The sequence below is a fragment of the Pseudorasbora parva genome, chromosome 14, assembly GCF_024679245.1.
Source record: "Pseudorasbora parva isolate DD20220531a chromosome 14, ASM2467924v1, whole genome shotgun sequence".
NCBI lineage: Eukaryota > Metazoa > Chordata > Actinopteri > Cypriniformes > Gobionidae > Pseudorasbora > Pseudorasbora parva.
Window position 1 is genome coordinate 32,826,936 of NC_090185.1, and position 25,479 is coordinate 32,852,414.

A 25,479-nucleotide genomic window follows, 5' to 3' on the forward strand; every position below is an offset into this window, starting at 1 on the left:
GCGTCAACTTTGTGCAGACACCTCATGACAGCAGAAATGAACATTCTGATCTGCTTGACATTGCTATTGGGGGGGGATCCAGTATTTTCAACAATTGCCTGATTGTCTCTTGTGTCACCACGTAGCCAGCCTGAATGCATTTCAGATGCATCATCTTAACACGATCACATAGTAATGCGTATCAATAGTACGAGTGTGGAATCGTGTCTAATGTATATCGTCTGGAGTGTATATTGTGTGGAATGTTTACTGAGATAATGCACGTGCTACACAGTCTTTCGCGTGCATGCATATGACATGCTCTTGAGTAGGTTGGGGATGGTGGGATGGGGGGTTCGTATGTATAATATGCCATAAAGTGCGTATCATAAGCACGTGAAAAACTGTGTACCATATGCACACCAAAACTCATTTTAGCGAAGCTAAATCATTATTATACTACTATTTATACAAATTTTCATGAGATCGGCTGTCTGCACAAATTTGAAAGGGGGGACATGTTTACTTCCATGCAATCCAGCTAAAATAGAGCTCTTTGTCTGGATTTTGAGGTATCTCATTAATTCAGAAAAACAGAGCAAAAAAAAAAAATGTATTTATGTAAAATTCTCATAATTCTGAGATAATTAAGTCATTAATTCAGAAAAACAGAACAAAAAAATGTATTTATGTAAAATTATCTCATAATTCTGAGATAATTAAGTCATTAATTCAGAAAAACAGAACAAAAAAAATTATTCATGAAAAATTATCTCATAATTCTGAGATAATTAAGTCATTAATTCAGAAAAACATAGCAAAAAATTTTTCATGAATACAATTTTATCTCATAATTCTGAGATAATTAAGTCATTAATTCAGAAAAACAGAGTAGATTTTTTTTTTCTCAAGTGAATGTAATAAGCTTCTGTAGATTGCCACCATTCTACATCATCAACCTAGAACGCAAACAAAATGGCGCCGCCCGTGGTCCAAATATAAAATCTATTTTTTAAATAACGTAGATCTTTCATGGGTTTTCTACTACATATTTCAGTAACATAATTTATGTTATATTAAGCCATAAAAGTCTCAACACCAGGGAATCCCTTTAAGGCCACCTAATATAAAGAGGGGCCATGTTTTTTGTGGAGATTTTGATACAAAGTTGATTTCGATTCAATTTATTAAAAGGCATGAGATTTTCCAAAAAACAAATACCTACCCATATTTAATAGGTATGATTGAGTGCATGCAGATGCCAGCACAGCTGTATATTTTAAAGTTGATCCCCCCAGATGGCAGATGGTGACTGGGGTGCAGGTGCTTCACCTCCTCCTGTTTCAGACCTCGTGATTGATCCTGTACTCTGATTGTCCTCCTGAACCATCAGGGCACGTGCGGCCCTCTGGGACACTGGGAGAGAAAACTTCAGAGGCCTTTGATATAAGGTGAGGAGTCTTACAGTATTAGGGGGGGTTGGTGTCGGCACAAAGAAATGCCATTCAGCCTCATCCTCTGAGCTCCAAAGGAAGCTTTAGTTCTTCAGAAGGGTTGTGTTGATAACCAGGTCATTCAGCGCTGCCTCTCACAGTTTGTTTTGCATACGGTGAATGGGAAGGCAGTTTGTACATGATGTGTGTATGAATAGCTTGATAAATAGGCTGTGTGCTCAACACACTAGTGAATGAGTGTGAGGGACAGACCCCTCTCACGAGACCGGTGTTTAATCGCTTAACACACAGACCTCTGGCATTAGATTGTCTGCGCTGAAAACCCTCATTGTCGCTGATTGCAGGACTGCTGTATAAGTTTCAGATCTGCCAGCGTGACTCACTCTCAGACGCGTAATTACAGGGACTGCGATCGAGCCCACGCGCCTTTCTGACGTCTTGTGGATCCAAATAATGGTTAGGAGGGGAAAAATCTATTTAGTTAAAACTGCATTCACTTTAGCACAGCTTAACCCATGCTCAGTGTTTACTGTCGAGGCAGGAAGTAAAAGATGAAGGTATTTGAAGGGCTTAATCGCTAATTGTTAGCAGGTGCTATTGAAAAGTGTTCCTATTATGCTATTTTAAAGCTCTTCATTTTCTTCTCGAGTCTCCGACAATAGATTTACACGCATCTAATCCAAGGTCAAAAAACACTTTAATATTCTCATAATATACATTGCAGCATCAGCTTATTTCTCACAGACTTACTTAAACCCTCCTTTCTGAGAGCTTACTCTGCTCTGATTGGTCAGATGGCCCAGTCCGTTGTGATTGGTCTGCTCTGATTGGTCAGAAGGCCCAGTATGTTGTGATTGGTATTCTGTGCTCTAATTGGTCAGAAGGCCCAGTATGCTGTGATTGGTATTCTGTGCTCTAATTGGTCAGAAGGCCCAGTATGCTGTGATTGGTATTCTGTGCTCTAATAGGTCAGAAACCAAATGCCATTACCATATCTGAATTTCAGCTCATCCTCAGCACTTGAACACACAGTGATACGAACAGTAGCGGTGGTACTGGTCTTATAAATAGTCCTCATTGTCCATAATAACCATGTTTCTCTGCCTTTAAAAGCTCTCAAAAACTCATAAACTAATGCTCTTACAATGGAATTTATGTGGGAATTATAAAACCATGTCTGTGGAAAATTATAACCATTTTCCATCTTTATAATGCCATTGAGGCCTATTTTTCAACTCCTATATGATCACGATAATGTAAGGCTGGTAAACATGTACATGGACAAAACGTTCACAATAAGATCTTTAACACACATTTACAAAATAGACAGGGAGACACTTTATTCCATGGCAATTTTAAAGTTATTATATAAAATGAATAATCTAAAGGGTGACTAACCCTGTTCCTGGAGAGCTACTGTCCTGCAGATTTTAGTTCCAGCCCTACTCCAACACACCTGTCTGTAATTCTCAAGCAGCGCTGATCACACAATCAGCTGATTCAGGTGTGTTTGATTCAGGCTTTGAGCTCAAAGCTGCAGGTTGGTAGCCCTCCGGGACAAGGGTTGGACACCCCTGGGGCCTGTACCATGATGGTAGTTTAACAAACTTAGGGTTACAAGATTAGTTTTGAGTTGACAAAACCAAACCAATCTATTCAGGCTTTGTTGGTCCCATGATGGCAATCATCAGCTTTCTCTAGCCCCTTTCACACTGCGATTCCGGCAAATACACGGATAATGCGACCCGGCATTTGTTCCCGGGCCGCTAGATTTGGTCCATTCTCACTGCCAGCAAAATACCGTAATATGTGCGCTTTTACACACAACCCGTAACGGTCCCTGGTCGAGTTGACACGTGACATCGTGATGTGACGTATAATGGCGAGCGATCTCAGCTTCAGCGCGGATAGTAAGGAGCTCCGTGGTCTCGACTTGTGTCCAGTTTGCGCACGTTTCTGCTTGTTTAATTTTAGTTTCTTTTGTATACGAACACTCTCTGCGTTTAAAACACAGACAAGCTCTTCTGGCACTGCAGGGTTGTATTATTAAAAAAAAACAAGCTCTAGGAGTCGCAGGATAACTACGTACACGTTGCGGCATTAGTTTCGGCTTTTGTTCACACAGCGCTCGTCCCGGGTCGAATACCGCAATGTTACAAGGTCCCCGACCCGGGTCGAATTCGGTAATTAATGCCGGGACGTGGTTGCTTTCACACAGAAGGCGACCCGGCAATGTTCCGGGAATATTGCAGGTCCGACGTGCAGTGTGAAAGGGGCTTCTGTCAACTCAGGCTTTGATCCTGAGTTCAGGAGTTTAGCTGTGACATTAGCAGTGAACAGCCAATCACAGGCTGTGACATCAGCAGTGAACAGCCAATCACACGCTGTGGAACTGAGATTCACTTCTCGCGAGAGCAGCAGCGAGATTCATTTCTCTCTTCTGCAGAATATTACATCATTGAAATCTATTAAGAATTTAAACTAGTTTACAAAGAAAGAAGAAAAGAGCTTTCTATGAAAGAGGACAACTAAAATAAAAAAATATTATACATCAATGCAAGTAAAATTTAGTTTAGTTGATATATAAAGATAATTAAACGTTTAAGCTCAGTCAGCTTTTTAATATATTTTTAATAGCTTTGTTTATTGATTTTAAAGCTTATTTGTATGACTTTTTATAGGCTATTAATATTAATTTTAACAAAGTGCCTATTAATGATTGATTTACTAAATTGATAAATGTGTAATTGATTATATATAATAACAAGTACATAAAGGATATCTAAATCATCCAAAATTAATATTATTATGAATAAGCATTGTTAAAAGCCAGACGTTTCAGTATTTAAGAACTATGTGCTGTGTAGTGACCTTTCATTTGGAGCAGAAACAGGGGGAGTGACTTTACGGCATCAGAGGTGTCACTTTACTCACAGCTGATTGGCCCAATTTCAGTTTGAGATCTCTTATCCAGAACATAACCTGCCACTGGAGGCGATATTTTTTCCCCCAGGATGATAGGGGAAGGTACCGCCTTTTTCGTCTCTGATTGGCTAGAAGGGCTCTCCTCTGATTGGTTATATGTCACGTTCATGGCATGCTGTCAGCTAGTCTGTTTTGATCATCTTTAAAGGGGGGTTGTGAAATGCTGTTTCATGCATACTGAGCTTTTTACACTGTTAAAGACTTGGATTCCCATCCTAAACATAGACAAAGTTTCAAAAACTAATGTTGGACGTTTGATGGAGTATTTCTGTGTTAAAAATACTCCTTCCGGTTTCTCACAAGTTTCGGAGAGTTTTTCCCGAGTATGAGTCTACTTGACGGTAAAAGATCGGAAGGTCCTTGTATGGGCCGTACGGGCTCTTCTCCCGGTGGGGTGCGCGCGCGTCACTAGCGCGAGAGAGGAAATGCACGCTGTAAACAGTAAACTGCTCTCAGCTGCAGATCCAGTCGTCCGTGAACACTAATGTCGGTTATAGTCCGCGCCGCGCTCCACTTCATTCCTCCACTTTGACATTAAGCGACTTCATCGCTTCAGCACAGCATTCCGGGAAGGCAGCGCTGCATTTGAACCGATTTGAACGCAGAAATGCTTCAGTCGCATCGCAAAGTGGATCTCCACACTCCAAGAAGTGTTTGACGGAGCCGTCCCAGCGATAAAGGTTCGGTCTTGCTTTGGAAGCAGCCGGTGAGTAAAACTGCTTCAAATGTCTGTGCTGTTGCTTATCGTCGCGTATGTAAACATCAGTAAACGACACGATCGCGTGCTTCGTCATTCAAATGCACTAACGGACTTCATTGCTGTTCTATGTAACTTATAACGTTAACTTACACTAGTCTGACGTGCAAAACCGTTTTGCTTGCTACTAAGGTTTGGTCGCATACAATAGTCCATAAACCGAATCATGTCATGTTGACAGGCCTCTAAATACAGTACTTACCACAGAGACGGACGTCCTGCTGTTGCTGTTTCTATTTCAGCCTCTGAATTAGATTCTGGATCACATCTATTAGCAGAGATAGCTGAGATGGGTTTCTCCACGCTTGAGGACGTCACCGCTTTGCGCACATGTCATTCTTTAGCTCCGCCCACACGATACGCCTCCAGGCGCTCGGTTTTTTCCGGAAAGACTCGTTACAGCCCATATTTCTTTTACAAATATAATAAAACGAAAGACTTTTCGGAGATATGAAGGATGCAATACTACTCTATAGGTACTCAAGATTGACATGAGATTGACTGAAACTGAGTGTTTCACCCCCCCTTTAAAACAGAAGCTAATAAAGTCAATCCAACATACTAAGAAAAGCGCTATATGCGTTATACGTGTCTTCAGATTTATATTTCAAGTTTACAATTTCATAGAAGAGACACCACAGTATGATTCAAATATGACAGATTTTATTTATTGTGAACTTAACAATGCATCAACTTGCTAGTAATAGACAATTTTGGTGCATGCTAAACATAGGGTACTCGTAATTGTGTGTGTGTGTGTGTGTGTGTGTGTGTTTTGTGACATATGAGGCCACAATGTGTATAACAGGGTCCCCGCGGAGTCTTAAAAAGTCTTAAATTTCAAAATCAAAATATAAGGCCTTAAAAAGTCTTAAATTCGCGGAAGCATTGCGTTCTAGGTCTTAAATAAGGTTAAACAGGTCTTAATTTTCCTACGTCAATGTAACGCTACCTCAAATGCTCTCGCCTCCGCAGCACGCGCGCACGTGTGTGTGTGGGTGTGTGTGTTTGTTGCGTGGTGTCTGTAGTTCTTTCTTTCACTAGACCAACTATTGTTCGCTCTATTACAACTACAAATTAGCCAAGCATTCCACTTATATTGCAGCCAATCAGCTTTCGTGTTATTGGCACAAGCCTCTTTCTAATCGTACTCCACATAATGACATGGGTAGGCTATGGTAGGTATTACAGGAGAGGGTGAAATATGAGGACATCGGCCACTTTTCAAAAGGCTTATAAATCATACAGGATGAGTTTTTTTTAGAAAGTAAAAATGCAGAATGTTTCCTGTGATGGTGGGTTTAGGGGTAGGGGTAGTGTAGGGGGATAGAAAATACAACTTTTACAGTATAAAAATCAATACACCCTAGGAATGTCCTCATATTTCATGAAAACAAACGTGTGTGTGTGGGGGGGAGGCTATGTTGGAGTGACTTTGTTTACTTCTGATGTAAAGATGATCTAAACAGACTAGCTGACAGCATGCCATGAACGTGAGATGTATAAACAATCGGAGGAGAGTCCTTCTAGCCAATCAGAGACGAAAAAGGCGGTACCTTCCCCTACCATCCTGGGGGAAAAAATCTTGCGCCCTGGAGCAGGTTAGCCGTGGAATGGAAGTTACTATGGAGATGAACACAGCTAAAAGCCAAAGCACTTTAATGGTACCTAAAACCCAGGACTGCCACAAACTAAGCTTAAACAAATCTGGCTGGCCAGCTAAACCGGCCCCTGGTCTAGAGACTCATATCAAAGACCGTTTATTTAGCTTATTTACTGTCGTCTGCTATTTAATTTAAATCCCAATCATTTACTAAGTGTGCATTTTATTGGTATTTCATTGTTGCAATTTGACTACAGGAAAGCAATATCTTGAATGAGGAAGTAGCTTTGGTGTTTCATGAACTCCGTACCTCTCCAACATAATAATTATTGCAAGTACTGAAAATGAAAGTCTTTTTCAAACGTATTAAACAATTGGTGTGTCATATAAATCCCACTTCCTTCTTCATTCAAGATTTGATCTTTCCTTTTGGCGGCGTACCTTTTTGAATCACATCAGCACACTGCCGACATGCATTACTCATTAACAGGTCACCCGAGGCCTCGTGCCTTTGATCGTCGGTTTTGATCTGGGAGGAATGAGGCTGTTATACAAACCTTTAATTTTTCATTTTTCGTAAGTCCACATGGATAATGACTTGTAATTGTATATCCCATGATGCCTCTTGCCCTGGCCTCAGACAAATGAATGGCTGTGTGTGTAGTATTTAAAGGGTTAGTTCACCCAAAAATGAAAATTCTGTTATTAATGACTCACCCTCATGTCGTTCCACACCCGTAAGACCTCCGTTCATCTTCAGACACACAGTTTAAGATATTTTAGATTTAGCCTGTGAGTGTATGCACACTTTGCTCTCCATGTCCAGAAAGGGAATAAAAATATCATCAAAGTAGTCCATATGTGGCATCAGTTGGTTAATTAGAATCTCTTGAAGCATCGACAATACATTTGGGTCCAAAAATAACAAAAACTACGACTTTATTCAGCATTGTCTTCTGTTTGTTTTCAATCCGCAAATAAAGATTAAAACGGTTATGAATCAGCGAATTGATTCATTATTCGGATCGCCAATGTCACATGATTTCAGCAGTTTGACACACGATCCGAATCATGAATAATAAAAAATAAGTATATTGCGATGTTGGTTTATTTTTATTTAATTTACTATTTATTTCCAGTTAATCATTTTAGTGCTTCAACTTATTTCAGTTTATTGTCAAGGCAACACTTCTAATTTTCGTCTAGTTTAGTACGCTTTTTGAACTATTACATTTTTTCAGCGTTATTTCAATGAACAGAAATGTTTTATACAGTTTTAGTTAACGATAATAACCCTGCATGACGGTTTAATGCAAACACTCCCGTTTTACCACAAAAGTTATCATCGCATACACTGCTCAAACAATATGCATAGTGTCTAAGATTCCCTTTTTTGTTTGCATCTTTCCTCTGTAAGCTTACTTTTTCTGAACCACACTGAGATACTATTATAATTTTTACCTTTTATAAATTCAATAGTATCATTACTATAGTTTTAAGTCATTTTGTTGTGTAAATAAGAGTAAAAATAATACATTTTAGTTTTTTTAAATATTTTATTTCAGTGAAAGTGTATTTCATTTTTTTCATGTTTGTAAAAATGCTCTCAAATCATTTACAGTAATGCTCTGTGCCCTTTACAGTAAAACTGTGCAACATTATAGCCATTTCTCATCTTTATAATGTAATAATTTGTAAAAACTTTAAAATATTATACCCTTTATAATGCATAAACTATTTCATATTGGTTTCTGTTCTCATCAGACATTGCCTGAATGCAGAAATGAGACATTTTGACTTTAACATACAAAATTATCGGCCAAAAACTTGGTACACAACCTCGGTTATGGACATTATTAGATCAGACTTGCTGCATATTTGAAGTTCATATGCTACAGCTTGGCAACTAAGGCCAAATCCAGGCTAATATGTAAAGGGAAAATCAGCACATCTCAAGAATATTTTAGATCTGGCCTGTTAATAGGAAATGGCAAAGTCGCAGTTTTCAGTTTCAAAATATTGTACAGGCTCTCCCATTGCCTCTGGGGAAGGTCACGATGGCCCTAAATCATTCTGGAGAGCTTTAGGCTAAAAATACACTCTAGTTTCTTCTTAATGGGCTGAGCTGGATTTCAGTTTCCTGTGAATTCGATTCCAATTTTCATGTTTTTTTTTTTTTCTCCAAGTACACGGCACACAGCATGTGCTTTTATCCGCATGCCAAACCCACTGGTGTTAGTTCCCGCCACAGCCAAATGGCCATCCCCACATAATTACGGCTTCCGTTTCAAACCTCTTTGTCTCCAGATTGTCTTTAATTGTTGGTAAATTGCAAGTATTATTCCACTCACTGGCTGTAGGAGGTTAGCGTTGCATAATTACTCTTGTGAAGTGTGCGTCTCAGACCGTGGACATCAGTGGAGGACACCAAACCCGACGGGGTTTTTCGTCCGCGAGATGTCACGGATTGTCGTGTGTGGGCATCAGCGAGTTCCTTTGTGAGAGGCGCAGACTGTGTTTAGGCTGTCATTACGCACACCCCCACCCGTTCGGGACAGAAAACCCCGCCTGTAAGAATTTGTTTGTGTTTGAGCAGCTGCTGTGAGGTGTAAGCTTTATTCATAGACCGCTTTCATCTGTGGCGTCGTTGCATTTAGTGGCGTGATGGCAAACCGCCACTTTCAGCCCAGGTTGCGCTGGGATAGTAAGATAGAGGGGTGGCTGATGTGTCAGCATGTTATTATAGCTGAGTTTGTTTATTATACAGATGAATTTCGGCAATCTCTGTTGAGATTCAGCTGTACTACTCTCAAGGGGCCTTTGCTCAGAAATGAAAATACACCGTCTGCACTGAGTGACACAACAGAGACTTGTTCAAACAAAGTGGGATGTCTTATTTTAGACTGCTTATTTTAACGGCCCACTGCGCAGTGGCTTTTTAATTAGCTTTTGAGAGGATGCTAACCTTGTAAAAACGTAACATCAGTGTTGACAGACAAATCTTCTAATGACAGTGTGTTGGCATTAATACTGCATAATGAATGCTAAGAGAGGCTGATTTAAAGACTTTTTTAACATTAGCATATTAACCATTCATAATAGAGGCAGTGTGAGATTAGTGATTTATATATTCTAGTGTTGTCACGTTACCGGAATTTCAAACTTCGCTACGATACATCGAAAAAAATATCGACATTCTGTACCATTTTCGAGGCCACTGGGAAAACTGCCACCACCATACAGATCATTTGTTATTATCTCGTAATTTGTTGATAATTTTGTTGTAATAGGTTACACACAAGACAGGGAGGCTTAATCGTTGAACATACTGCAAATGATGGCACAAAAAAATACAATAGAATAAAGAGACAAATTAAATAAACATGGCTTTAGGTTTTTCAGGTGGGTCTAACAGTATCCAGGTAAGAAATACTACAGAAATGAAAGTAATCAAATACAAAATAACACTTTAGCCTTCATTGTAAAATGAAATACAGATGAATGCTTACAATTAAAGTTATTCAGTCAAAAGCAGAGCGTGGTTTCCTATCTTTTGCAGCAGGTTTATTAGGCTGCTGTCACTTTAAGAGCTAATGCACGGATCCATTATACTGTTAAACAACACGCATTTTCTCTAACACGTTCCAAAACTGACTGTACCTGAATACTTGGCAAGACAGCCATTTTGTATGTATTTAACCAAATGTAACCATTTAAATGGGGGTTCTAATGCTATTTCATGTATTCTGGCTTTTAAAAAAACGAACGTATTTCTGTGCCAAATACATTGCTTTAGGTTTCCAATACGTTTCGAAAAGGTTTTTTCGAGTATGGGCCTGTGTGAGGTCATGAAGGACGAAATTGCTTGTATGGCACTTCTCCCATATTAGAGCAACCACACACACACACACACACACACACACACACACACACACACACACACACACACACACACACACCAGCCAGAGCGGGAGCAAGAGCAGCCCATCAACAAGCTTCGTTCAGGTTATGTGAGCCGTCAGCAGCACTGTCATTTTGTTTTTAGACCACAAAAACAAAAAAATGTCACCAAAGAAGTGTGTTTCTGGTTGTGCGGGAAAGGTTACCTTGTTCAGCTTCCCAAATAACCCAGGGTTAAGGAAACAGTGGATGCAGCTCCGGAGCAGCAACAACGTTCTGCAAGTGTGTTTTCTCCCGGTCATGAGTCGAAACCGCAGGTGGTGAGTGAAACTGCATGAAATGTTTGTTTTGATGGTAATCGGCGCGTAAGAGCATATAATGTGAACAACACAAATGTATAGAGAATCAAGTTATCCAGGGAGGGATGATGCATGAATGTATTATGCATTTGTGTGTGCTCATGCCTCTTTAGCTCCGCCCACAGCACTCCCCTATGAGCTTGCCTGTTTTCGTAAAGAATCGGTATGGTGTATCTGTCTTTTATAAATATGATAAAACTAAAGACTCTTCTGAGATATAAAGGATGCAATACTACTCCATAGGGACTGGAGATTAAAACGGGACTGGCTGAAACTGTGTGTTTGTTCTCACAGCCCTGGTTTAGGAGTTCTCACAGCTAATTCTCGACACATCATCTGAGCAGAACTTTTCTCTTGTGGGTGTCCGAGAACTATTGTGTGATTGGTCAGAAATTTTAAGTGTGCGGGGTTAATGCGGAGAAACAGAAATTTGGCAACTTTAAACTTGAAATATATATCGTTTTAATACTAAGCAATTACTATATGTCTGAATTTGTATATTATACCACAGTTTCTGATCCAGTTATGTCATTCCCAATCCTCCAAAGCAAAGTTTTAAGATTCTCAGAGCTGCCTGGTTGTACTGTACATCACTCAGTCTTAAATGAATATAAAGAAAATGAATATTTCTGTCTTTTATATTGCTATTATATTACTGTTGCTGCTGTTTCATGCAAGCAACATGGCCCTGGAGGTTATACAGTACACAGAAGTTTACCATAGTTAAGGGACAAATACACATTACCCATGATGAAATCACTGCAATGTAATAGCCTTGCGTGGATTATTGCTTTAATAAAACACAAAGTACCATAGGGCGTATAATTTTAATTTCTTGTTTATTTGAAGTCTTACATCTTAAACTCTAAAGTTCTAAATTGCGAAAAAATAAACTGTAATAAAAAAAACAGACTGTGCATTGTTAGTCACTGTGACTATCCCAGCATGCACACACTTAGCTATTAATGTTAATGCTGTTCCATTTCACGCAGCTGGAAAAGAACAAAAGAGACTGGATTACGTTAATACAGTATTGTTTTTTATTCATTTGTATGGCATTGATGAATAAAACTAAAACAAGAGTTGCATTTATGCCAAGGCTGACAAACGAAACCTCGTGTGAATCCAAAAACCAGACTTCGGATAATTCAAGCATCGGAACAGTTTTCAAACCGGCTATCGTGGAATTATCACGGTGAAGTGTGACAGTGCGTATCAAAGCCACACGGTGTCATTTCCTATAGTGTTAAAGAGTGGTTACGTGTTAGGCTTTGGAATGGGAAATATGAATATAATATAACATATATTTATGTATATACTGTATATTATACATAGCATGGTTCATAAATATGAGAGCATCACTGTCCTTGTCTTGGATTCCGTCTTTGCCGATAGCCCTTTCCCAATGGTGGTTTATTTAGGGCCATCTATGAAGCATGACATAGGATACCTCACTGAACCGCCCCCGAGATGTTTTGCATAGACGCCAAGTTAAATTCATGCAAATGAGTATGGGTTTGAGAAGATCTAAACAAACAAAAAAAAGAACATTACGACAAAGAAAAAAAGTGACAAACACGAGTCAAGGTTATACTACATCTACCACATGAATGAATTGTGTGAGTGGTCACATTCAATTTTTAGGACTCTAGTTTTAGAAAAATAAGTGTGATTATTTCTATATTTAAAAAAACAAAAAAAACAAAATCAGTCCACGTAATATACTCTGTGATCGAGCATTATGATTACTGTAGCTACACTTGAAGCATGTTTATGTGTAGATCTGCTATATAGTACTTTCAGACAAATATTGCTCTTCCGCAGCACTGCTTATTTTTAACGCCATCGACAAAGAGACCTACGCGTTAGCTATCTTTGCTAGTGTGTGAGGGGCCAAGTCAACATGCAGCATTAGGTTCCGATAAGGGCAGTCACCATGCATAGTAGTCATTTTATGCCATTAGAAATGGTGAAAGAACCCCCCTGAAACATTAACGTTTATCATACTCATGTTTTGAAACGAATTTGCTAGCTGTTTCGTATTTGGATTTTTAATTCTACCAGAATTCATCGTGGCACCAGTCGCTTCCCATGGAAAGTAAAGAAACCCACTACTTAAACTAACATCTTGTTCGAGGTTACTCAGACATGTGTCTTTTCCAGGACGTATGTAACCGTGATCGAATGGAAGAAAGTTCTGCAGCCGTTACAGAAAACAAACATCGACTGTAAAAGAAACACTCCGCACAATAAATAAAATAAATAACATTTCAAAACGAATGTGAACAGAACGTAAAAATGTAACACAAAAGCAAGGTTTAGATCTGTTGTCATTTTTAAAAACGTTTCCTTTTTTTCATAATTTTTGTTTTAATACATCATTTAAAGATTTCTAAAAAAATCAGGAAGTTGTATACAGAAGCATTCACAGACATCATTGTATAAAAGCTGATACATAAGAGATTAGCATCAGTCAACAGTGTTCTACGTTATAAACTCTTTGCGGGAATATTTCGTTGTTATCAATAAATAAGAGCAGACAATAAACGTGTGTAAAGATTTCGGGAAAAGAGGAGATTAGGAATAGTCTATGGCTTTAGCGGCTACCTCAGCCAAAAACATCGACAAAAAAAACGAAAACGTTGAAATTTATGCCATTATTTTCCTACCGTTTTTCAGGACAAGCTACTAAACCGAAAAGAAAACAAATTGGTACCGTCTGTTTCTACACAGCTACATCAGGCTAGAAGAGAAAAACCCTTAAAGTATTCCTCTCCGGTTGTTGGAAACAAAGGAGGTACTGGCGAACTTCAGTAGGGCGCAAACTTCTGTCGCTCTGGTTTCTTGATGCCATTGGCGGAAGAGATCTTGGCGGTGTAGGAAGCCAAGGTGCCGTGGGCAGGGGCGGCGGCAGCGGCGGCGGCGGCAGCGGCAGCTGTGGCAGCAGGGGCCGAGAGTGCCAGGAAGGGGACGGATTTGATTCCCAGGAGGCTGGAGAGGGGGAGGGTATAGGGGGCGCCCAACATTGGAGCGTGGGGCAGGCCGCCCATCGCTGCCAGGGCTGCGGCAGAGGACGATGCAGGGGGAGCAGTCTGGGTGAAGCTCATGTTGAGGTCTACAGGGGTCGACATGGAGGAGGACTGGGCAGTGGATTTGGCGGTCTCTAAACTGTACGAGGGAGGGAAGGAAGGAGGTGGAGGAGAGGAGGGTGGAGGGACAAGGGAGGGGAGCCGGATGGAGAAGGGTTAGAAGGTTAAATAAAAGACATGTTAAACAAAAATTGAGAGAGATAAAAAAATAAATAATCAAAAAACAGAAACAAAAAAATCATAAGAGAGGTGTGTTTTGCTGGTGGTTGCAACAGATTATTTGAGGGGGGACCTTGGCACTCATGGGAAAGGAGCTGTTTAATTCAGGGTGATGGCTTGGGTAGGGGCTTTGGGAAAAGAAACAAAATGATTTCAATTTCAGTAGCATTTCCTTTATCTTTTATCAAAAAGATGCATTTGTCAACATGGTACTCATTGCAAATGCATGTAATCAAACGTGCTCTGTATTTCGAGGGCGTAGCACTGATTTACCATTATCAAGTAGGGGGTGTGTTCAATATGCAGAACGTTCTGATGCAATGCATTGAAACGAGTCGTCTGTCTCGTAGGAAGTATTCTTAGAGAGTGACGCTGATTGGGGGTGACGTCTCCAGACTTCTTCTAGGACATGAATAATCATGTTTGGTTTTTAATGGCTCGATGGAGCCGACTCGTGAAGGAAATATCCTGATGCTAGAGTGCCTTGGGTTGCTCCGAGATCGGCAAAAACCAAACTGATAGGAATTCAACTGATGGGAAACCAATAATATTAAGACAGAAGCAAAATAACAAAAGCTGTTCCAAAATATCTTCAAACCAAAATAGTAATTTTTCCATGCAGGAAACCTGAGGAACATGTTTCAGATAAAATAATGAGGGGCTTTTCAGAATGAGTTTGACATTCTGCACCGGTCTGCTTGTTGAACACACCTGAGACAAGCATAAATATTTCATTCAAAACCCAATTATTGCTCTCTTGTCGACTTGCTGAGTCATAATATGCTAGAAGAATTAATATATATCTTTGTACATGACACTGCATCTGTTAGAAATCTGAATTTCTTTGCTGGCCAATACAGAACATTGTTAAAAAAGCTACTAATTTGGAGTGGGATTGTATCCTGTTTCTTCATTAGTATTCATTAATGCATATTCTCCGGTTAACAGAATAACCGGTTTGACCTCTTTGAACTATAAAAATGTTCTTGTGGTTTGAATTGTTTATGTGTGTTTTGCAAATTCTACTTCATGTTAATTGATCTGACATTAGTATACAACGATCATTTTCATTTGCCTGGGTAATAATTTTGTTACATTAGCAAATTAAATTTTGCCCCGGCAAGTCTTTGCAGAGGAACCGAGCTGTCAGGAATGTATTTCTTTCTTGCCTGGCACAACATTTGATCAAATTGCAAACGCATAGATCTTGTGGGAGAAAATTACAGTCTGTCTATGGGGCGGCCAAAATGCTCTGCCTTTAAGCTCTAACAAGCTTCTGGCTTGAAACTTGGCCAATTAATCCCTCAGCCTGGCTTCTTTCCGCCACATCTTCTTGCTTTGTAGTTGTGCAATGCCTCTGCTCAAGAGTGCTTCTTTTTTGGCCAGCAACTATGGACTGGAAAGACCTCTGATTGAATATTCCCAGAGGTTTTGTCAGGGTCTCATACTTTAGGGTCTTCTAGAGCACTATGGTGTAAAGAATGCCACCTAAACACATGGAGTGGTCAAGTACAAACACCCAGAATCTGTTATGATGGGATGACTTCCAGTGCTTACCAGGATGTGATTAGATACTGGGCCAAGTTGATGCTGATTGGAGAGCCTGTGATGGTGACGTGTCGGTCACTAGTGCTGTCCAGTTGACTGCCGATCTTGATCTGAGCTCCTGACACTTGGCGGATCTCGTTGATTTTTGTACCCTGCCTGCCGATTATTGAACCGATCAGCTGAAAGCAAAGTACAAGACCCATTAGATCAATAAACTGCTATTCCGTGATTCCCTCTAAGAAAAAGGAGTCCAGTCCTTCTTCTGGTGGACCAAAGTCCTGCAGAGATTAACTCCAACACACATGCCTGGAGGTTTTTCGAAATCCTGGTTGATGTATGTTAAACTCTGCAGAACAGTTCGATTGGATACTACAGCTCATGGTACAAAACTGCAACAAAATAAACATTATAACAACAAAGGAACATTTCCCTTTCGCTTGATCAACTGCAATTCTGAAATTCGTAAAGCCTGACATACAGCCCAACCGCCCATCTGTGGGGTTAAGTAACTATTGATTTCAGGGACAGTGTTTGCACCTTCATGCCCGTATCTAATGTGTCTCTTGACAAAGACTTCAGTCTCTCTTTGTGTGCATGTCGTCATTGCTGGCCCTGAGGTGCTGGTTTATGTGTTTGTTCATCTGGACCAAATATGACAAAGCTGTGTCTGTGCATGGCATTGTCTGTGTAACAAGCATCTGCTAATAGTTCTGTGGATCTAGACACTCAGTTTAAACCAACAACAGGTGGCGGTGAACTAATTCATTCTACTGTCAAGTTTTTGTTGTTGTTTTTTTAAGTTGCGAGTGTGCAGCTTCCCAAAACTCATTGTGTGGATCCAGATGATTCATACAGTGGTTCATGTAGCTTCTGTAGAAGGTGTCCACAGCTTGAAGGAAAAAGACCAAGGGGGTCGGGTGACCTCTGGGCTTGCTGTCAAGCCTGGACAATGATAAAGTGGAGTGACCCCAATTGGGATGAGATAACAGTTTATCATTCAAATGACTGACAGCTTGTCTTTTGTCCACCCTGCATCCCAGCCCCCAGCCCTCACTTTGAGTGTGAGTTGGATTAAGTGGGCAAGAATTGCTCCACAAAGCATTCCTTTCCTCACAAGTCATATGGACGTCAAAGCTCCTGATTTGTCCCACCGCTCTCCCTGGTGCCCAGGGGCTATTATTAGCTCAGCTGATAGTGGCTAAGTACTTGCAGTCGACCGCCAGGTCTCGCTGCCGCCCTGACATCGAGGATTCCAGCGTGTCCTTTGCCCTGCACCACATATTTGCTGATTGACATCCTTAATTTTAAGAAATCCATGAATTACACATCCTTAAGAAATAGGATAAGTAAACAAAGTGCCGTCACCCATATGACCTCCTCCAACCTTCAAGTTTACAAAACAAACAACTTCAGTTTGGCTCAAGTGTCTAAAGTAAGAGACTGGTATATATAACCTAGCCAATCCTATTTTAGGTGAATCCACTTCTTAGGACTTTGGACGTCTGAGGAGCGACGACATCTCCCGCCACCAAAAGCTGGTGTCACTGACGAGCTCGTCCACCTCTCACAGGGCAATCTTTGAACAGGTAGAGCTCTGACCCAGCTGCATCCGCTGCCACTGCTGTGCTCTCGAGCACTGATCCGATCCCAATCTAATTGTAGCATGTTTCAGGAGATTTAGGGGGGATGGTTCACCATGGAGAAACTGCTCCTCCATAGAGAGAAACCTGATTGCGAATGATAAACAACTTAGCCTGCCAGCCGTTTGATGTCTGTTTGATGTCGCCTTGCCTTGGAATTTTATCGCTGTGAGGGAATTTCAATAATACATGCTTTCCATCACCCTGCTTTATGCAAGAATATGAACGTACAAGCATACTAAATTAGCCCTTGATTGGAGAAATGGGTGAAGTTGCTTTGAAGTTTATCATGTATGTTGAAGTTAAGGACTTAATGAATGCACTCAGTAAGTTTTATTTGAAGTTAGTGTCAATTTGATAAGAACTGACTGATTTTTCTGTTCAAGGTAGTCTTCACTTGTACAGAATCACTCTAGATAATGCATCCACTCAATTTGTCTGCCATTACATCTGCACAAGAAATAAAAAATGCTGACACACCATGTAAGCATAAAAAGGCTGTTTAAGTATACAAGTCGGATTGTCTAGCTAAAATATTTTTAAAGGTGCCCTAGAATGATTTGAAACAATATGTTAAATTGTTCTCTGATATCTACATAGAGGGTATGTGGCTAATTTAAGGGCAAAATTTGTCCAGATACAGTTTTACAGGTCCATTTACAACCCTATAAATTGTCCCTAGGATGTAATGCTCTGTTTTTGCCTTATTTGGAAGAGTCATAAATATTAATGTTGAGCTCTTCTCTGATTGGCTTATTTCAGCAGCTCACAGCTCACTGCAGTTCAGTTGTTCAGCGAAGCGGCTCGTGAGTCCTGACCGTCCTGACAGAACACAGACTGACTAAATGACACTTTAAGCAGAACATCTCAAATGGAGATTGATAAAACTCAGCCTACTTGTTTATTGGTGTTTTCAGATCATCCGCGTGCGAGAAAGAGATCATCGTTCGTGCGGTTGCCAGATTTCAGTCATTTAAATCTCTCAAACAGAGGTTTTCTGTGAAAATAACACATCTGGTGTTTTACCTAAACATGTCCAATCTGGCAACCATATGCACGCGGGCTCTCTCTCTCGCACGTGGATGATCTGAAAATACCAATAAACAAGTAAGCTGCATTTCAGCAATCTCCATTTGAGATATTCTGCTTAGTGTCATTCAGTCTACATTTTAGACTTGTCTTTTTCGTCAACGATATTGCATGTTTATAAAACGTTAGTCACAATGTAGGCTACGCAGTGATTCTGATGCACTCTTAATACAAGCATGCAAAAACATCATAGGCCTACTTCAGTTCTCAAAAATATAAATATAGAACTTATATTTTTACAAAATGATTAGCCTTGTCAAATGACTATCGCTTTAACTTATATGGTGGAAAAGGTGACGTTTGCTAGAAGGATCAAGTGAACGATCTGTAAGCAACAAATCTACGGTTGTATTTTGTAATACAAAATAATATTAACCTTTGTCATTAGACACACTTTTTAGTTTTGTATGGTACTTGGAGTTTCCTATTGTTACTGTACTAGCATCTTGCGTCATCTAGACAATGTGGTCTCTCTAAGAAACTTTCAATTTAATCAGAAATTGTTTAAAAAGCTAGATAATAAGTGGATAAATCACTACTTACTGCTTGCTGTAATACAGTTGCCCCTTCAGTTTAAGACGCTGAGTGAAGCTTGCTTGAAATGGGCCGAACAAATGAACGAATTGTTGTGGTATCCGATTATAATAAACCTCAACCATGACTGTTGACATATGACAACAGTCTCCTGCACAGCCTAAACATGATGTGTGTCATGAGAGCTGCCGTTTTTGCTATCCTCCAGTGTCTTTACCTGCAGTCTCAATGAGTCGCTCAGTCAGTTCCGCTTGACAATGAACATGTTTGAACAGATGCAAATGTTGGAGGCGTGCATATAAATGATCCCCAACGCTTGGGTCACGGTTGGGTTTATGTTGAGAAGCACTTATTTTTCCGTGGGGTTTTTGATTCACGAGATTAACATATGAAGTAGGAGGCAATGGTGTTTGAGACTCACAGTATGTGATGTCCATGTACTGAACTCTTATTATTTCACTATGGCAAGGTTAATGCCATTTTTCATTCTAGGGCACCTTTAAAAATGCTGAGGATTTATAAAGATGAATTGTGCCATCAGTCATTATTACATGATGATTTAATGCTCACTTGCTGTTCTCATTGAATATTTATATACAGTGGTGGCCAAAATTAGTAGAACACCTGAGAGATCTGAGCCTTTTTTGCCTCCAAAACATGATTAAATTGAGATAGTTGCTCTGACCATCAAATATCAGATAAAGTGAGTTGTACTGTTTTTATCAACTTTTAACTTTAATATTTGGTATGTCCACCTTTTGCAGCAATTATAGCAGCATATCTCTCTGGCATAGTGTCAGTATATTTCCTCTGAGAACTTCAACACTAATGTAATTCCTTTTGCAACTGAAGCCAGAGGCTTTCATTTGAATGTACAATAGATCTGTCCAGTTTATTTTCCAACTCGCCCAAATGTGCTCGATGGGGTTGAGGTCCGGACTTTGAGGGAGCAGTCCACCATTTTCAATGTTCCAGCAGTCTCAGGTAGTTCCGGCAATAGTTAGAAGATTGTTTCGGATCATTGTCCTCTTGGAAAATAAATCCAGGACCAGTAAGAGGACTCCCAGATGCCCAGAAGTGTTCTAATAATTTTAGCCACCAATAATATATATAAATATTGTTAGAGGTTGCAGCCCGATTCTATGAGTAAGTTAATTCTACATTTACTTGTACATTAAGTTGTTCACATCGGGCACATACTTGTGTTCAAAATAAGTTTAACAAAGTATGATGGCATGGAACAAGACAGGTCTCAAAAGTTAAAACTGTTTTTAACTTGTGTGAGACAGTGAAAACAATCAGATAATGGCAAAAAAGTCAAAGAACACAAGAACATGTCCTATGTGAACAGCCCTGGTTTTATTCAAAAATGTCTGCCTTTACTATGCACAAGTAGATTATAACAAGGCAGACATGAGGCCTTAAAATAACAAAAAAATGAAATTGAAAATATGTATTGAGTATCGAGTCCACAGCTGGGCCCTTCGGCAGCCGATTAATCCTGTGATCTCAGAGAGACATGGAGGCGAGAGGGAGCCCTGGTCAGCAGGCATGAAGGGAACCTCCCGTTGCCCCCTGGTGTGCAACGTAGAGCTCGAACAAAAGGCTCTGGCTTTATTTACCGTCTCTGTTTTGACAGCAGAGGAGTGCTAAGCATGTCAGACGCCATGACAGGATTGAACTGGATCTTGTGAAGCTCTTTTGGCAGAGCATGGGGTGGACAGATAAAAAGACTCATGTCGATGTGTTTGAAATAAAGAGTTTCAGGCCAAAATGTTCCAAGAGAGGTGCTCTCAAAAATATCAAGAACAGGCCTTTTCTAATCTCTAAAACACTTATCTGTACATTCTCAAATCTTAATAAAGTCTCTATGTAAGACGTAACCATAATTAAGTATTTTTACAAAAGAAAAAGTGTTGCTGTCTTGAGCAATGCAATACTTAAAAGAAAGTTTTACTTACGTCATTTGGAATGAGAAGTTCTTGTGAAGCTGTCTGGGAACTGGACTCAATGCCCGCTGGAAGAGGAACAGGTTCCAAGTTAACAAACCATAGGATAATTCACTGTAGTTTGTTTGCTTTCTTCTTTCCCTTTCTTTTTTCATTGTTTAGTTCTACTAAATTTGACTGCAGCTTTTCTGAACTTATGTGGACAAGAGTAACCTCAGGACAAGTTATTTTCTCCCATCATCCATCCCCCCTTTACCCCTTTGTGCGTTCTTTGTAATTAAAATTGCAATCAGTTTGATTGGACCAACATAGCACCACTGGAGTACCTATTTAGAAGGTCTTTACATTTGTTCAGTGTGGCAATTGGTCCAGAAATTTAGCTCTATTTCTGACCCAACATTATCTTCTGTGGATCTGCGTTGTACCACAAATTCACAGGAGAGATTAACTTGTACTGAACCCAGAATATTCTTTTAAGTGGTCTCCTATCTGTTAGCTGGATGCTATCACCTAACCGCTAATGACGTGCACAGAGCTAGCCTGTTTCTCTTTGCCTTTACTTCCTGTCTCAGCAGGAGGCCCAGACCCAGCAGTGCCTCCTAGCCCAACAGGGGCCTATTTAATAGACTGAAACATTGCCTTGACTGATGAGCTTTTTACCCCCGACATAATCGAATTCCCCAGCCATAACATGATAGGATGTGCTCTTGTAGTTTTAGCGGCGGGGGGCAACTATTACATTTATTTTGACTCCTCAATTCCTTGAAGGAGGGTTTTTTGATTCTCACATTTGCACCGAAAGTGCTTATTTACCATAATGTTCAACAGTCTGTCGGCTTTAAGAGGGCCTACACAACAAACCTTTCGCAAATGTTGGGAATCTCCAGCCAGCTTGAAAGGCATCACTGAAAAACTTGGCGTGGCTGTATAATTGGATGTCTGGTTGTGAGCAAGACAAAAAAAAGAAAGGGAACAAGAAAAGGAGAGCTTTAGCTGGACATTTATCACAGCTCTGAGAAGCCTCAGGAGCTGACTGTGGAGCCTTGTAAAATTTGGCCCCATTTTTGCAGCTGTAATCTGCATGTGCCATATGCTCCATGGAGCTCAGGTGTATTACCTTGAACCAGGGTGGCCTATGGGTCTTTGGGAGGTCTGTTTGAATCTACTTGTACTTAAGCTTGAATTCTCTGGTGAATTGTGTCACATCGACAATCGCTGTGCATAGAGATTTAGACTCTGGATAAATATAGGATGTTTTTTTGCACTCGAGTTGTTTTTATAAGACCGCTTCAGTATACTACAAACTTAAAGGGTAAGTTCACCAAAAAATTAAAATTCTGTCATTAATTACTCACCCTCATGCAATTCCAGAACCGTAAGACCTCCGTTCATCTTCAGAACACAAATAAAGATATTTTTGGCAACAAAAGGCACTAAAGACGTCGTTACAAGGCCCATCTCACTAACTCACAGTGGTGCTACAATCATTTTATGAAGTGACACGAATAGTTTTTGTGCACAAAAAAAACCTAAATAACGACTTATGTAGTGAAGGGACGATTTCAAAACACTGCTTCTTGAAGCAACGGAGCTGAATGAATCAGCATATTGATTCAGGATTCGAAACCGCTTGTTTTTTTGTGCACAAAAACTATTCTTGTCACTTCATAAAATTATTGTAGAGCCACTGTAGTGAGATGGGCTTCGTAATGACGTCTTTAGTGCCGTTTATGGGTCTTGAGAGAGGAAATTACATTGTTGCCAATGAAGGCCTTTCTGAGCCATCGGATTTCAACAAAAATATCTTCATTTGTGTTCCGAAGATGAACGGAGGTCTTACGGGTCTGGAATTGCATGAGGGTGAGTAATCAATGACAGAATTTTCATTTTTTGGTGAACTAACCTTTTATCTGAGTGGGGAAAAAAACTACTTTTATTTTCATTCACACTGTCCCTGGCCTTGAAACAGAGTCAGATCACTTGTTCACCAAATTACTCATTCATGTGAACCAAACAAAGGGGAGTCTTGCATGTGTGAGTAAGATGGCGACAAGTCTAAGCCACTGTCTAACCCATAATAACCCACCACAAGCCTTATCTTCCTCTTCAAAGAGACTAGGATTGGCAAAACATACCGGGCAGAACTTGGGTGGCCTGGGGCTGAGCCATGGGGGCAAGACCCTGCTGCATGGACAACTGGTGCAACTTGGCCAACTGAGATAAAAGAAAAATGGAAGGGAAATGTAGCTTCGGTTTAATGAAAAGGTTTTATTACGCTTATCAGAAGACACAGCTGAGAGTTTAATCATATAGTTAATTCACAAGTGTAAAACATGCTCATTTACTTCACAAAAGGACACGTAACTCATGAAAGTTATGCAGTTTGAGGATGGTTTTCAGGAATTCTATCTAAAGCTTCTTACCTCTGAGTGTGGAATGCCATATTGGTTTTGTACAGTATAAGCCTGAAAAAGAAATAGTGACTAGTGTTAAACATCTTATTCAATCATTCTTTTTTTAAAAGATCCTCATAATTATAAATCTGGAAACAAGGTAATTCTGTAGCAGATTTTTGTACTTCTAAAACCTATTCATTAATGTGGTTGTTTGTACTTCTCCTGTCTTTCAGAATTTACTCAAATTTAAAACACTTTCACCCAACAGTGATATTCTTTCACAGAACATACAATAAATAATAGATGGGTTACGCATGCCATTTCATGTTGACATTGACTTCAATATGCAATTGAAATATTATGCTTGGCTACTTAACATGTTCATACTTTTCATACTGTTGTTCATCAAGGCGGATGAGTTGCTAAATTATGAATGTGCGTTGATATTTAAATATTGGTGTATATACACATTCCAGCCTTAAGTTGTTTGCTAGTCTTTGCTTGTCTGTTGGCTGATTTTATTAGAGGGTTTTGGGGCTCTTGTCAAGGGGTTAGGATAGAACTAGGGGGTCTCTGCCCCCACCACACCCACTCTCATATTTCAAAAACTATTAAGGGGACAAGATGTGAAGCTAGAAGTTCTTGAATCAAGGCTTCTGCATCAAAGAGAATGAGAAGCCAAATAGCCAGACGCAAAAGCTACAGAGAACGCTACGTGCTATTCCCAGCGGTTCTCTTGCATAAGCCTGTTTAAAAGTTTAAACATGTGGAAGAGAGACGGAGAGAGAGAAACCGAGGGAGGCTAAAATGGAAAATAAAATAAAAAGATCAGTGATGCAGAAATGGCAGCCCATGTTGAAGATCAACCCTAGTTTGTGTCTCTGGCAGCCAAGTTAATGAAAATGATTGGTCACAGCTCTCAAGGAAAACATTTTTTTTTTTTTTTTTTTTTTGTGGGGATGAGATGGGGACATGGCCCTTCTTTGTCAGGACGGATTTAGCTCGTCTCCGGAGGTGAGCTCAGAATCTGCTACGTGACTACCACCCCTACCCTTCAATGTCTCTGGTATTCTCCCATTTTGTTTAGCTATCTTTGTTTATCCTCTTTTTCAATTTGTTAATGTCAATGTTTAAAATATGACTTGCTCGTTTGCACAAAAAGGGGTTTTGACGGTCAGATGGTCCAGCAAAAAAAAAAAAAACAAGTGTACTGTATTTCAAGTCTTCTGAAGACACACAACAGCTCTGTGCCAGGGTAGACAGCAATTGAAGTTCAACCCTGACCGTGTCATTTGAAAGAAAGTGAGTTTTGAGAGTGGAAGAGAACAATTAGTATAAAGTGAAAATTCACCCTATATATATTTTGCAAATGTATAGATCCTACTTTGAACAGTTCATCTGTGCGTATGTTTCATTTGGCATCATAATTTCTAAATCAAAATGTCAAAGCTTAACGATTAGATGTTTTAATGGCAATCTAGCAGAAAAAAATATGATAGCTAGAGATGGATGGAAGGTCATGGGTGGGTGGGCAGGTGGTAGGATGGGTGGATGGATGGATGGATGGATGGAGCATAAGGACCAGCATAAACCAGCTAATGACCAGCTTAAACCAGCTAATGACCAGCTAATAACCAGCATAAACCAACTCATGACCAGCTAATGACCAGCATAAACCAACTCATGAACAGCTAATGATCAGCTTAAACCAACTCATGAACAGCTAATGACCATCTTAAACCAGCTCCTAACCAGCATAAACCAGCTCATGACCAGCATAAAACAACTCATGAGTTGGTTTAAGATGGTCATGAGCTGGTCATGAGTTGGTTTAAAATGGTCATGAGCTGGTTGATGCTGGTCATGAGTTGGTTTATGCTGGTCATGAGCTGGTTTATGCTAGTCATTAGCTGGTCATGAACTGGTTTAAGATGGTCATGAGCTGGTTATGAGTTGGTTTAAGATGGTCATGAGCTGG

The 25,479-nt window shown here is 40.0% G+C and overlaps 1 protein-coding gene across 6 annotated transcripts in view; it reads right to left on the minus strand.

The window, feature by feature from the left end:
* Positions 1-11,861: 11,861 nt before the first annotated feature.
* Positions 11,862-25,479, minus strand: part of pcbp4 (poly(rC) binding protein 4) — a 113,824-nt gene continuing 100,206 nt past the window's right edge. For 3 of the 6 annotated variants that reach the window (XM_067416294.1, XM_067416292.1, XM_067416293.1), the window contains 6 exons: positions 23,529-23,570; positions 23,241-23,319; positions 21,967-22,044; positions 21,118-21,173; positions 15,903-16,072; positions 11,862-14,205 (listed from right to left, as the gene is read on the minus strand). In XM_067416294.1, the coding sequence (XP_067272395.1) occupies positions 13,848-14,205; positions 15,903-16,072; positions 21,118-21,173; positions 21,967-22,044; positions 23,241-23,319; positions 23,529-23,570 (783 nt within the window). In that variant the 3' untranslated portion in view covers positions 11,862-13,847. Of the gene's footprint in view, positions 14,474-15,902; positions 16,073-21,117; positions 21,174-21,966; positions 22,045-23,240; positions 23,320-23,528; positions 23,571-25,479 lie in introns of all 6 variants that reach the window. The other 3 variants (XM_067416297.1, XM_067416296.1, XM_067416298.1) reach the window with 2 other exon arrangements.